Source organism: Malania oleifera, chromosome 13, assembly GCF_029873635.1.
Source record: "Malania oleifera isolate guangnan ecotype guangnan chromosome 13, ASM2987363v1, whole genome shotgun sequence".
NCBI lineage: Eukaryota > Viridiplantae > Streptophyta > Magnoliopsida > Santalales > Ximeniaceae > Malania > Malania oleifera.
Window position 1 is genome coordinate 2,376,058 of NC_080429.1, and position 13,496 is coordinate 2,389,553.

At 33.0% G+C, this 13,496-nt stretch overlaps 2 protein-coding genes across 3 annotated transcripts; both read left to right on the forward strand.

Annotated features, from left to right (window-relative positions):
* The first annotated feature begins 841 nt into the window (after window positions 1-841).
* LOC131145654 (large ribosomal subunit protein eL6-like) lies at window positions 842-4,225 on the forward strand. Its single transcript, XM_058094850.1, has 4 exons — window positions 842-1,322; window positions 2,213-2,319; window positions 3,573-3,754; window positions 3,848-4,225. Exons 1-4 carry the CDS (start codon window positions 1,087-1,089, stop codon window positions 4,001-4,003), a joined length of 681 nt encoding a protein of 226 aa, XP_057950833.1. The 5' UTR covers window positions 842-1,086; the 3' UTR covers window positions 4,004-4,225.
* A 1,607-nt stretch (window positions 4,226-5,832) lies between these two features.
* LOC131145655 (thylakoid lumenal 17.4 kDa protein, chloroplastic) lies at window positions 5,833-12,618 on the forward strand. Of its 2 annotated transcripts, none has more exons than XM_058094851.1 (4): window positions 5,833-6,068; window positions 9,834-9,961; window positions 11,308-11,554; window positions 11,990-12,618. In XM_058094851.1, exons 1-4 carry the CDS (start codon window positions 5,951-5,953, stop codon window positions 12,211-12,213), a joined length of 717 nt encoding a protein of 238 aa, XP_057950834.1. In that variant the 5' UTR covers window positions 5,833-5,950; the 3' UTR covers window positions 12,214-12,618. The 2 variants fall into 2 exon arrangements, with proteins under 2 accessions (XP_057950834.1, XP_057950835.1); XM_058094852.1 differs by having other exon boundaries at window positions 9,837-9,961.
* Window positions 12,619-13,496: the final 878 nt, after the last annotated feature.

Consider the following 13,496-nt stretch of genomic DNA (forward strand, 5'->3'; position numbering starts at 1 on the left):
TGTTCATATTAATCTTTAAATCAAATCATATTATGAAATATAATTAAAATAATAAATTTGCAAATAATATACATAAAAAAATTACTATAATAAAAATAAAATTAATTATAAATATTTTACTTAATTGTTCTACTTTCAAATTTTATTTTAATAGAAAAATTCTATTGGACATGATAATTTTATAATTAGCTTTATTATTATTATTTTAAATTTATGAATATTTTTATTTTAATTTGAAAATAAATAAAATAAGTAATTTAATTCCAAAAAAATATTTTTCAATATTAAAATTTTTGGCAATAGACTGACAAAATAACTGAAAACCATAAAATCAAAATTTTAATTTTTTTAATAAAAAATTTAAAACTAGCAACAGAAATAAAAAGATGACACAGAAATAAATGCATTTATATAATCTATTTTTTTTACACGAAGAAAAAAATAAAAATAAAAATACCAAACGGACTTTGAAACAAAAATAGTAATAATACCAAACAAATTTGTAGTCAATTGATTTATTATTAAATAAAAAAATAAGGGTTCAAATCCAATCCTTGATATATATATATATATATATATATATATATATATATTTATTGTGATTATAAATTCTATAATCTCTATTGAATCTTATTTAAATTCACACAAATTCAAATTCAAAATTTCAAATGCTCACTTCCAAACACAAATATATTTTATTTGTTTTTATTAACATCAAGTTTAATTTAAAGATAGAATGATGGTAAAAAAAAATGAAATGAAAATTTGAATATAAAGGACAATGAAATTAAATAAATAAATTTGATTCCTATTGTCTTCATTTCATTTTCAAAAATATTTTGGCCAAAAAACCCAAATCCCCTAGAAGAAGTGAAAGAGCGAAAACAAAAACAAAACAAAAAGCATCTAATGCTTAGACGGGGCACATTTGGGCCCTGCCCAAGCCCGGTCCGGCCCGCTTAAAAATCAACTCAGTACTTGCAACCCTTCTCTTTCTTTTTCTAGGGTTTCCTGTGCACCATCCATAGTCTTCTCATTTGAGCTCCGCGAGAGGAAGAGAGAGCGAGAGAGAGAGGTGGTTCATCAATGGCGGCGACCAGAAACCCAGAGCTGGTGAGAGGAATACGCAAGTATTCCAGATCCAAGATGTACCATAAGCGCGGCATCTGGGCCATCAAGGCCAAACACGGAGGCACCTTCCCTCGCCATGACCCCAAGCCCCCAGCGCCAGCCCCCGCCGAGAAGCCCCCCAAGTTCTACCCCGCCGATGATGTGAAGAAACCTCTCGTCAACAAGCGGAAGCCCAAGCCCACAAAGCTCAGGTAACCCCCATTACTGTGTGTGTTCAGGGCTTTGATTCTAGATTTTTCATTTGTTTTGTATTTTTTCTCTGCTACTTCAGTGCTTATGTTTTATTGATGGATACACAATGTTGATTTGTTGAACATCTTCTCCTTTTAGATTGATCTTATTACTTAGTTGTTTGGGGTTTAGGGTTTGTCACTTGCTCCTATGCGATTTTTGGCTGTGTTTGAGACATAGAAAGCGTGAAGAAAGGGGTAGAAAGTACGAACGATTTCAGTTTTTCTTCTTGTTCGGCCATGAAGAAAAACGAGAAAGGAAATACATGACAAACCAACCAAGTGAACAAACAAAACGTTTATTTACATGTCACTAACCTTTGATTTCTTCCAAAGTGTCAATTATATTTGAATCAATTTTCATTTTTTAATGATGTTTGAGATGGAAAGGATATAGTATGAAATTTGACTTCCTTCTCATTTCTCGTAAAATCTACTTTTAGGAACTTAGAAAACATGTAAAAAGGAGAAAATTATGAAAGAATTCATTTTTCTTGTTTCATTATCAACCAAAATGAGAAAGAATGTAAACTATGAAAGAAGTCATTTTTATTGTTTAGGCTTCTCTTTCTAGATTTTGTTTATTTCGGGTATTCATTTCATATATTATATTTTGTTCTGTTCTTTGACCTCTCTCTACTCTTCATAAATGTGCTAGGCTTTAATTTTACTGTTTTCTTTTGTTTTTCTTGCTATTCTATTCTTTTTAGTTTACCTACCATTACATTATGTTGATTTATAGAAAATGTTTTGGACCTTTGGTTAGCAGATTTGTCTATTATATTATATACTCTGTGTGATTTATGGAAATGATTTAACTTTGGAGTCCATTCAATCCTTTCTATCTCTAGGGATAGCATTACTCCAGGGACAGTTCTTATTCTACTGGCTGGAAGGTTTAAGGGGAAAAGGGTTGTTTTCCTGAAGCAGCTTTCATCTGGGTTGCTTATGGTTACTGGTGAGTCATTATATATATTTTGTTTCAGATTACCTCATAGAAAAGGAGGGGAAATATTGTGGTGAGATTAGCAATCTACAATATTTGCACTTCTCCTTAGGTTGTACTATCATCTGTTAGGGTGATTCTGATTTTATATTTGGTACGTCTCGTGTTGGTATGGTTAATGGGCGGCTAAGTGTTTGTAACTGTTCCCACTGTTTTCTGGATTTCTCTGATTGTTAGTTAGATGGTTTTCCTGGCAGTTGACTTTTGTAAATTTTTTCTGCTTGAAAGGTGGTAGTATTGTGTCAATTTCAAGACTTAAGTACCACATTTTAATATGTTTAGCTTGACATTGTCAACTTTTTAAACATCAGTTCTCTGTAGTGCATTAATTTGTAGACGAGGCATGTGCTTACTGTTCTCCAGAGGTGATTTATCATGATTAGTAATTTTAGTATTCTTGTGCACCACTGGCGATTCTAACACACTTATCTTTTTTATATGACAAGTTTGGAAAAATAATTACCATATACCATAGCACTGTTTTTGGAGACTTCAGTTGGGTTTCTTCAAATGTATTCCTTGTGTGTAGTACTTGTTATGCTTTATTTTTTCCTGGTGGGATTCAATGCATGCAAGTTAATTGAGAAAAAACATTATGGTGCTTGCCTTTTTGCTTAATTCTTGACATGAAATGTAACTGAATCTGCCTATGTTTTAGTTTAGGATGTGCCCAAAGTGCAGTTGAAATATTATGCGTGTTTATGATAGTGTCCCTATAGTTTTTGCATTAACCTTTTTTCCTCTCAAAAAGCAATATGTTATTTGTGATTTCATTTTTTTTTTTAATGGTTACTGTGGTCAAGTTTGTTTTAACAGTCATCATCAGGAGACATGCTCATTTGAAGTTGCACAGATAGTATGTACAATTCTAAGGAGCAACAATTTTCTTTTCTGTTTATCGATCAGGTTTTGCTGATTGTAATGGTTTCTTTTTTCTATCACTTGTGGAAATTTCTGCTTATTCGGTGCTGTCATAGATTTTGGTGCTTGAACTGTTTTTGTGCAATGGACCAAGAGCTTTTCATTGTTTTGGTCTTAAGTTGAGGTGGACGGTGGACCATCATAGCAATATGCCTTCAAAGTAGAAATTTCATTTGCTCTGATCTATTGATTTGGTTTATTCATGATATAAATTCACTGTCATGATTTAATTGCTATGTTTCACACATGGATCCTGAAATATCTTTTATTTCTCTTTATGGCAGGACCATTTAAGATAAATGGGGTTCCTCTGAGACGTGTGAGTCAATCTTATGTGATTGCCACTTCCACAAAAGTCGGCATCTCTGGGGTGAATGTAGAAAAATTTAATGACAAATACTTCGCAAAACAAGCCGAGAAGAAGAAAAAGAAAGGAGAGAGCGAGTTTTTCGAAGCAGAGAAAGAGGTCTGATTCTAAAATCATATCGAACCTGCCTCCCCCTTCTGTAGTAGATGTTCATATATTTTTTCCAACCAAATGTTTGCTGCCGATATGCAGGAAAAGAATGCGCTCCCACAGGAGAAAAAGGATGATCAGAAAGCTGTGGATACACCGTTGATAAAATCCATTGAGGGAGTTCCAGACTTGAAAGCTTATTTGGGTGCTAGGTTTTCTCTGAAGGCAGGCATGAAACCTCATGAGCTTGTCTTCTAGAGAGTAAAATGTTTAAAAGTAGTCATTTCTCGCGTTTCTTGTTTTGGTTTGTCGGAGCTTGGTTATAGTTGTACTCTATGATTTTCGTTGGTGATAGACGTGGAAATTTTCATTATGCTAGACATTGTACTTGCAACAATTTTTTTCTTCTATCCTTATGGTATTTTTTTTGGGGCACAATTCATTACTAATTTTATAAGATACACAAGATTTTGCAGTTCATTTGATATTTGTGTTGTTTTCTTTAAATGATAAGAAACACAATTGCAGGAAATATTGGGTTGTAGGTTGCCCAAGAATTCAATTCTAGCCATTTCTATGAAATTGAAAATGGCGAATCCTTTTCATGTTTGGCTTGGCGCTTTGGTATATCTTTATAGTGGATATTTGTGAATTTCGGTATGAAGGAAAATTATATTCAGATTTGCATGAATCAAATGTTCGGATGTCATTTCATTTTGATGCCTAAAGTTAATTTATTTTGGACTATTAATTGTGTTATATTATCTAAAATAAGCTAATCCAAGGCTCGATGGTGATTACACCATGTAACTAATTATATTTTTAGATCATAATTTTCAAGTGTTTTATTTGAATTATTTGAAAATCACTTACCATATTTGACGAGAGACCTTAAATTTGGGTTTGTAATGAATTGAAGAAAATCTAATATAAAATAGTATTAGAATTTATTTAAATTCTAAAATTTATGCTCCTAACGATATATTACATTTTTAAATTTTAAATGTTATTGTGCTAATCCGACATATATAAATGGTGACAATAAAATAAAAATCTTTCATAATTTGATTATTTAGTAAAGTAATCATCCTAATCGCAATTTTCCCAAAATAAAATTGCAATCCTTATGGATAACGGCGTCATTCCGTATCAGATTTGTTTTTATTTTAAAATAATATATTAAATAATACACTATTCGGGAAAATATTTATCGGAATGACTCTCGCTACTTGATTTAACGAGATTTAAGCAAAACTCGTTGGACCGAGCAGTGAAATTTGTCATGCGTCACTTAATCAAATGAATGTCATTTAAAATCGTCATTTGAATTACTCCTCAAACGTGATAAATCTCGCTGCTTGGTCCAGCAAAATTTGCTTTGTTTAAATCTTACTGGACCTAGCAGCGAGATTTATTGTGCATTCAATTTTTTTTGGTAATTAAGAGAGATTTTAGAGTTTTTGATAATTTTGTTCGCTGCAAAATTATAATTTTTGGATGTTATATTTGTTATGCTACTTAGATTATTTATTGTATTGATTTGTTATTGATTGGTCAATTTTTCCAAAATTACATGCTTTTATATACGTTCAACAAATATAAGTACGATTCTTAAATCATGATGTAGCAAACGGTCATGACATTCAATCGCATGAAATTACTTATATATTTATACTATATGATATTATTAATAATGAAAACCTTTAAATGTCAAAATTTTTACAAAAATATATACAAAAGTAATTATTAGTAAAAATCATATGATCTTTGGATAGATATATAGATATTTTTTGAGAGCATATAAAAGCATGTAATTTTGAAAAAGTTGACCAATGAATAACAAATTAATACAATAAATAATTTAAGTAACATAACAAATTTAACATCCAAAACTTGTAATTTTGTCAAAAATTTTGAAATCTCTCTTAATTACAAAAAAAAAAATTAAATGCACAGTAAATCTTGCTCGACCAAGCAGTGAGACACATGGCAAATTTTACTGGACCAAAGATTACGTCAGAATTATTCTAATTTTTTTTTTTCGAATAAGATATTATTTAATATATTATTTTAAGCTAAAGACAAATTGGGAAAAATCTCGACCGAAAGGAAGCTGGAGCTGTGAATGGATAAGTCACGAAATCTTTCCAAGTTTCCAAACAGAGAGAGAGAGAGAGAGAGAGAGAGGCATATAAGCAGAGAAAAATGGTGACTCTATCAATTCCACTACCCCAAAACGGTTCAGCTCTCAGGTATACCACCGGGAAACGCCTCTTTTCGCCGGTTCCCACGCTCCATTCGCCTACCCGGATCAGTTGCTCTGGTGAGTTCCCCACATTCTATTAGAAAATCATACTGAAATAACTGCACATACACAGCTGGTGTATTGGGATGCTTTTGTTGTAATTCGAGTTGGGAAATACTAATCATAGAAAATGAGAACTGCCCCCTTTTTATAATGATTGAGCGATTATTTTAGTTGATGGTGTTTTTTTCTTCTTCATTTTCTCCTGTAATCGGTCCATAGGTGTTCTCGTAGGCATTGTTCAGTTTGTCTCTGGGAAAATAATACATACTAATTGTGTATTTGGAATTTTGGATGTTTTCTTATATGAAGGTTGCAATTCGAGTGGGTGAATGATAATGAAGAAAATAAGAACTGCCCTCTTTTATAATGATTGAACATTATATTAGTTGATTGGACAATTCTGCTTTTTGATCCTGCATTTGTTCTCTTTGTTTTAATGGCATTGTTGGGTTAGCTTCTTCTTCTTTAAAAGTGTTTTTCCTGATTTGAAAGTGAAACTTGCTCTTATTTTGATATTCCAAAGGAAGAAAAACATTTGAGGATTGATTATACAGTACTAACTTAATACTTTTTTGAAGCTTTAGGGTTAGCTAAATTGAAACTCTCGTTTATATATATATATATATATATATATATATATATATAAATGTATTATTTTTTGGACTCTTGGTAGAAAGCTGCAACTCAATGTTAGGCAATTGAGATATTGGTGCAGTGTATAGTTTGTATTATTAATGCTGCATTTGGGACTCTGGAGTTGTGGGCCTTGGATTTTGATTTGGATTTTTGTGGAATTTGATGAAATTCAACACAATTTTGTATTGTTATTTGTCCACATTTACACTATTCCAGACCCAAGGCTTGATTTCCATGACCTCAAACGCAGGGCTTTTGCCTTCACTAGCTTGTTGAGCTGTTGCACAATATGTTTGAGCCTTTAGGCTGAACGGTTCTTGATTATAATCTTGTAGCATCATTGATCATCTAGGGTTTCAAACCTAATTATCTCCATTCTTATAATTAATATAATATATTCTATGTTGTTGAACTTTTTCTTATTCTATGTTTTCAAGATCATGGGAATTGCACGTAAGTGGCCTGTTAGGTAATAAAATCTACTCTTGGGCCCTACCTAATGGTCTAAGCTTTTGGGGCTTGAATTGCACACATGTGAGGGATTTGCATTGGGCAATTGCTACATACCAAGCAAAAAGCAACGAGAAAAAACTTGCATGGAATGGGGTATGACATATGATTCACAATGCACTCATCTTATCCTGCTGCGGTAGCATTTTTCATGTAAATGATGGCCACTTGCAGGAGAATGTGGGTCCCACTTAACAAAATATATAAGTTGGTCCCACTTGCATGAAAAATGCCGTGGCAGAATGGAAATTATGCATCATAAATCATACCTTGTGCCTTTGTTTCCTGTAAATATTTTTCCTCCCTAATTGCTTTGGGAGAATAGTTTTCACAAATGACAAAATGATGGATGATATGAAACGACATGGAGCAATTGTGCAAGTAAAACAATTGTTACATTATGAAGAAAATGATTTGCAATCAAATCTTTGCTTGGTCATTGGTTTCAATAGCACCAAATGGGTATTTAGAAAACAAGGATGCATAATGATTGACATGGGTAGCTGTCATTAAGCTTTAAGATGCGGCACATATGAAATCACAAAAAGAAAAAAAACTCACTAAACAGACAAATTTTTGTAATAAGTTTTTTGTATGCTTTTTTGGTTTTTTAGCCCAGGTTCTACTTTTGAGCTCGCCCTTGTCTATTTGCTTTAGTGATTGATGAACTAATTATGAAGATTCAAAATGAGATACCAAGGTCAATGTTGTTTGCAAATGATATTATTCTAATTGATGAAAGTAGGAACATTGTAGAATCCAAGTTAGAACTTTAGAAACAACTTTAGAGTTTAGAGGTTTTAGGATAAGTAGCAACAAGACTGAATATATAAAATGTGATTTTCAGCCATGTAAGGAGGAATGTTGAAGATAATACTAAATTTGATAATAAAGAAATCAATTACATTGGTAAATTTAGATATCTTGGATTTATTATGCAAGTGGAAGGAGAAATTGAAGAGGATGTAGTACATAGAGTTAAAGCAGGTTGGGTAAAATAGAGTAGTGCTTCAGGCGTGCTGTGTGAGTGTAGAATATTGTTAAAATTAAAAGGAAAATTCTATAGGATGGCTGTAAGACCAGCCATGCTATATGAATTATAATGTTGGGCAACTAAGAAACAACTTATTTAAAAAATAAAAATTATGGAAATGCGAATGTTAATATGGATGGATGGTAAAACGTTAAAGAATAAATTAAAGAATGAACATATTCAAAACTAGCTAGGAATAGCACTGATAGAAGATAAGATAAGGGAAGAGCAACTTAGATGGTTTGGGTATTTGAAACGAAGACCAAGTAGTGCACCAGTGAATAGAAGTGAGCTAGTTATTGTAATGGTACTAGAAGAGGTCGGGGTAGACCTCAAATAACTTGGGATGAGGTTGTGAGGAAGGATTTAATAGCTCTTAAGTTAGTTAAGGAAAATGCCCTTGTTTGCTTGAATAGGTGGATAAGGAGTCATAAAGCCGACCCTGCTTAGTGGGACTCAAGGCTTCTTGTTGTTGTTGTTTGTATTTTTCCTTTTGGCTGCGCCACAAGGTACATACTGCTCATCTCTCTCTCTCTCTCATGCACTTGCAATTCTTACATAAAGGAATGAAAGATCCGACTAGTGATTTTAGCTGCATGTGTTCTGCATAAGCGCATGATGCGCATCTAAGAAGTTGGAAGTTTAGCTTAGCATGTAATTGTTGCTTGTTTGAGGGATTCAAAGGCACCAAGAAAGAAAAATCAGAATTGTACAATTATTGTCGGTTGATATATGCGCTTAAGATTTATTTATTTATTTTAACTAAAGGAGCGCGGTACCTCCATATATTTATTGATATGCCCTCACTTTTGGTAGATGAATACCGTGATTACAAGACAAGTATTGGGAGATTACAGATAAAAAAATTAAAGGCCTCTCAAAAACAATACCAACAACCAACCAAAACAGGACAAATCCAAATAAAGCTAAATAAGAACTAAATCTAAACAGGACTATCAAAAACAATAATAATAAAATAAAATAAAATCAAAAAATCTAAACCTACCAAACAAAAATCGAGAGGTTGAACTAATGACGAAAGGAAGTGAGACCCAACCTATCCATCCAAATGATACTTTTCAGGGAACGTGATAAAATATGTTGTTCTTCGTAGATGACATTGTTTCCCATTTCTCCTTCTCTAGCGAGAAAATCAGCCACACTATTGCTTTCCTTATATTGATGGATCACCATGGATCACCATTAAGATTTAATATATTGTGGGCTCTTTCTTCATCCTTTCTACAACCAAATCACCATTTTCCTTCTCCTCTTAAAAAAAAAAAAAAAAGGCCAACCCGGTGCAAAAAGCTCTCACGTATGCGGAGTCTAGGGAAGAGGCGGACCACAATGGGTCTATAATACACAGCCTTACCTTGAAATTTTGCAAGAGGCTGTTTTCACTTTTTACGCCTCGAACCCGTGACCTCCAGGTCACACGGTGACAACCTTACCATTCCTTCTCCTCTGTCTTCTGAAAATAATTCTGCATACTCCTGGCATAAGCAAAAATTTTTGACTTACCTTGTAATGCATTGTAGCCTTTAGACTTTATTCTTCAGATTATAAAATATGTAATTTCTGCTTGTTGTATTTGTTAGTAGCTATTAAAGATGGTTCCAGAGTGGAGGGATGCTTTTCTCATTTCAACAAACTTAAGAATGTTGCTTGTGGTATTCTTGCTGTTTGGGCTGTGACCACTGCATCACCTGTAATTGCTGCTCGTGAAGTTAAGAGTACACTCTTATTTTCCATTCCATTTAATTTCCATTTTTTGGATGCAAATCGCTTGTACTTATTATTTTCTATTTTGTTTTCTAGGAAACATAGCATTTTATTTTTTTACAGCATTACACTGTAGGGCTCGACACTGATTGAATATTGAAGTTGAATGATAATTTCTGATGTTCTCCACCATATTTTTTTTTTTTTTGAAAAAAGAACACAAGATGGAAAAATTACACCCCCAAAACAATCAGAAGGAAGCACAATCAAACTTTCAATTATTGAATTGGTTTCAAGGAACATATGGAAGTGGAAGGGGGTAAATCGCATGTTCTGACCATTGTTACCATTCATGTTTTTGACCATACTTGTCTTTGGAACAGGACATACTCATGAGTAAATTGTGTGAAAATTTTTTATCAGTGATGTCAATGTACTGCCTTAGGAAAATGCAATCTGTGCCATTCCTGAGAATGGGATTCAACTCTTAGATCAATGTTCTCCTGCTTAATTAAAAGCTCAACATATTTTGCCCAATTGTGTTCAGCTTAATATCTCAGCATCTATTTGACCTTCTGTTGGTGTAACACACAAGCAACCTGCCTTCAACATCATCTGAAGTAAAAAATCAAAGTGTTTTAAATTTTGCACGGGTTTGAGGCATGGAAACAGCTTCTTGCAAAAATGCAAGGTAAGACTGCGTACTATAGGCCCATCATGGTCCGCCTATTCCCTGGACCCCGCATACGGGGGAGCTTTGTGCACCGGGCCGCCCTTTTTATGGAAATTCATTGGTCTCTTTTGCCTTCTGAAGCCATTCAAAACCAATAATTCATTGTGTAGAGCAAAGTTGAGCTCTCACCAAGAATCATTTGGTATAATTTTTTAAAAAATAAAAAAGAAAATTTACAATCCAAAATTGCCTGCCATAGATAAGTCTTGTGCAACAAAAAGTTGCATTTAATTTAAACAAAGTGACCCACTAAACAACAATAATGAGAAGAAATCTTGGTAATAAGAAGAGCCAAAGTAGAATAAATGAATAATTATACATACATATGAGCTGATTAATTTTCTATCATATGAGGGATCTGTCTAAGAACTGGCTCCATTAATCTAACCACAAAATTTATTAGATTACTGATGTCTTATTAGATATGCTGCGGCATTCCCATCATATTTCCATTATCTGCCTGAATATTCACACTACAGCATTCATCCATTATTATTAAAGAGCCTTCATATTTTCCTGTCATAGATATTTTTTTTGAAGTTATTTGACTAGGTTATAATCCCTCAATTTTCTGGTTTTGGTACAGAAAATCATGATTTTATATGCTTTTCTTGCAGAGGTTGCCTCCACTGTCAACAGAGCCTAACCGGTGTGAACGTGCATTTGTTGGTAACACTATAGGTCAAGCAAATGGCGTTTATGACAAGCCAATTGATCTCCGCTTCTGCGATTACACAAATGAAAAATCAAACCTCAAGGGGAAGTCTCTTTCGGCAGCACTCATGTCAGATGCTAAGTTTGATGGTGCAGACATGTCAGAAGTGGTGATGTCTAAGGCGTATGCTGTTGGGGCCAGCTTCAAGGGTAATTTTTTAAGTTTTTGTTCAATTACTGGCTTACATGTAGATCATTGTTGACTGTTCACTATTGAGAAGTTAAAGCCATGGAGATTAGAATTTTTTGTGTTTGCTGTTTATTCACCATCCCAAACTCAGTATGATCCTTGAATAGAACACATGTTTCGTTGACATTGTCCTTGCTTTCCCAAAACCAACTATGGTCATTGACATGAACAAGGTATAGAGATAATAAGGCTGTGTTTGGAATCATGGATTACATTCTTTCGATTTGGATTTTTGTATACCTTTTGTTCAAATCACCACAAATGACACGGGGCAACTGTTTGCAAATTGAACTGGGAATTCATGTTTTGCTACGCTAAGATGGTCCTATCTTGCTTCAATTTTAAATTGCCTTATTCAAAAAATTCAATTTATTATAGAACAGATTGATTTGCAGGTGTAGACTTCTCAAATGCAGTATTAGACCGAGTCAATTTTGGGAAAGCCAATCTGCAAGGAGCTGTGTTCAAGAATGCTGTATTATCAGGATCCACCTTTGATGAAGCTCAATTGGGAGATGTAGTGTTTGAGGACACCATCATTGGCTACGTTGATCTTCAGAAGCTCTGTACAAATACGACCATTGGTGCCGAAGGAAGAGCTGAACTGGGGTGTCGGTAACCTTGGTTTACTTCCTTCTATTTCTTCCTTAAATCTCTTCAAGATAATTGGTTTCAGGCTGTTCTAAATTGATGATTTTGTTGAACCGTTTGTCCCACCACTCTAGCACTCTGGGAATTAAAAAATGTGGCGTAAAATCATGGTGGAGGCAAATTGGGATTGCTCTTGGAAGCTTTGTATTATCTTTGTATTTATGATCAATCGGCCAAAGTTGTGAGAAGGCGCTCAGCTTTGATCTTCTGGCTTCTTACTTTTCCTTAAATACTTACAGGAATAACACTTATGTTCAAGAGGACTACGTGTATGTGATGTGACATCCACCATTCAGGGTTTGTAATGCAATATACTGTGTACCAATTTTTGGTGTAGTATATATATATTAAGAAGTTGATTGTTCAAGAACAATATATGTTGGTTTTTGATGAATTTTTTGTGTGGAGTATTTTTTGAATTTTTATCCTTTAGGTCCATTGATATTAACTCTTTTTGGAGCTAAAATACTATAAGAATTTGACTGAACCCAACAATCCTTTTGTATTTGTGGGTCAAACCATAAATAAGTTTATGATATTAGGGTTTAGAGATCTCTCTATTTTTGGGCGAAGTATGATGTATCTAGGGTTTGAATTTGAGCTATAGTGAAATTCTCAAATTCTCTTCCCGCATATCCTTAAATTTAAAAGCAGGACCAAGTAAATCAATTTTATCTTTTTTGCTTGGTTATAGCTCGTTTAGGCAAAAACACTACTATTGTTAATTTATTTTGTATGAAATGAACTAATACTGATCGGGGTTTGATTCCTGATGCACACTTCTTGCGTACATATGACCTTCGTTCAGGTTTTTCTAGCTGTTTCTATTTTAGATTTGTTGCTTTCTTCTCAAAAGATAAGGTGACCAAAAATTGTAGATGATTCATCTTTTTAGTCATGGAAATTTAATCTTGACTATAGATTTAATTCTTATTAATTTTGAATCATTTTTCCAAAAAAAAAAAAAACTTCTAATAGCATTTAATATAAAAAATAAAATAAAAAAAATATTTTTTTAAAAATATCTTTTCTTATTCTTTGTTCCAATAATTTCCTTAAATTTTTATTAAGATTTTCAATATATGTACACACAAAAAATTTGTAGATAGTGCTTTTTAGCCATGAAAAATTTAATCTAGCTTATAGATTTAATTCTTCTTAATTTTGAATCATTTTCCAAGAAAAAAAAAAAACTATTTCTAATAGTATTTAATATAAAAAATAAAATAAAAAATATATATTTTTCAAGAT

Coding starts and splice junctions, on each gene's coding strand:
- LOC131145654 (XM_058094850.1), top strand. CDS start 1,087: ATGGCGGCGACCAGAAACCCAGAGCTGGTGAGAGGAATACGCAAGTAT. Junction 1,323..2,212: donor CCCAAGCCCACAAAGCTCAG/GTAACCCCCATT, acceptor TTCTATCTCTAG/GGATAGCATTACTCCAGGGA. Junction 2,320..3,572: donor TGGGTTGCTTATGGTTACTG/GTGAGTCATTAT, acceptor TCTTTATGGCAG/GACCATTTAAGATAAATGGG.
- LOC131145655 (XM_058094851.1), top strand. CDS start 5,951: ATGGTGACTCTATCAATTCCACTACCCCAAAACGGTTCAGCTCTCAGG. Junction 6,069..9,833: donor TACCCGGATCAGTTGCTCTG/GTGAGTTCCCCA, acceptor TGTATTTGTTAG/TAGCTATTAAAGATGGTTCC. Junction 11,555..11,989: donor TGTTGGGGCCAGCTTCAAGG/GTAATTTTTTAA, acceptor ATTGATTTGCAG/GTGTAGACTTCTCAAATGCA.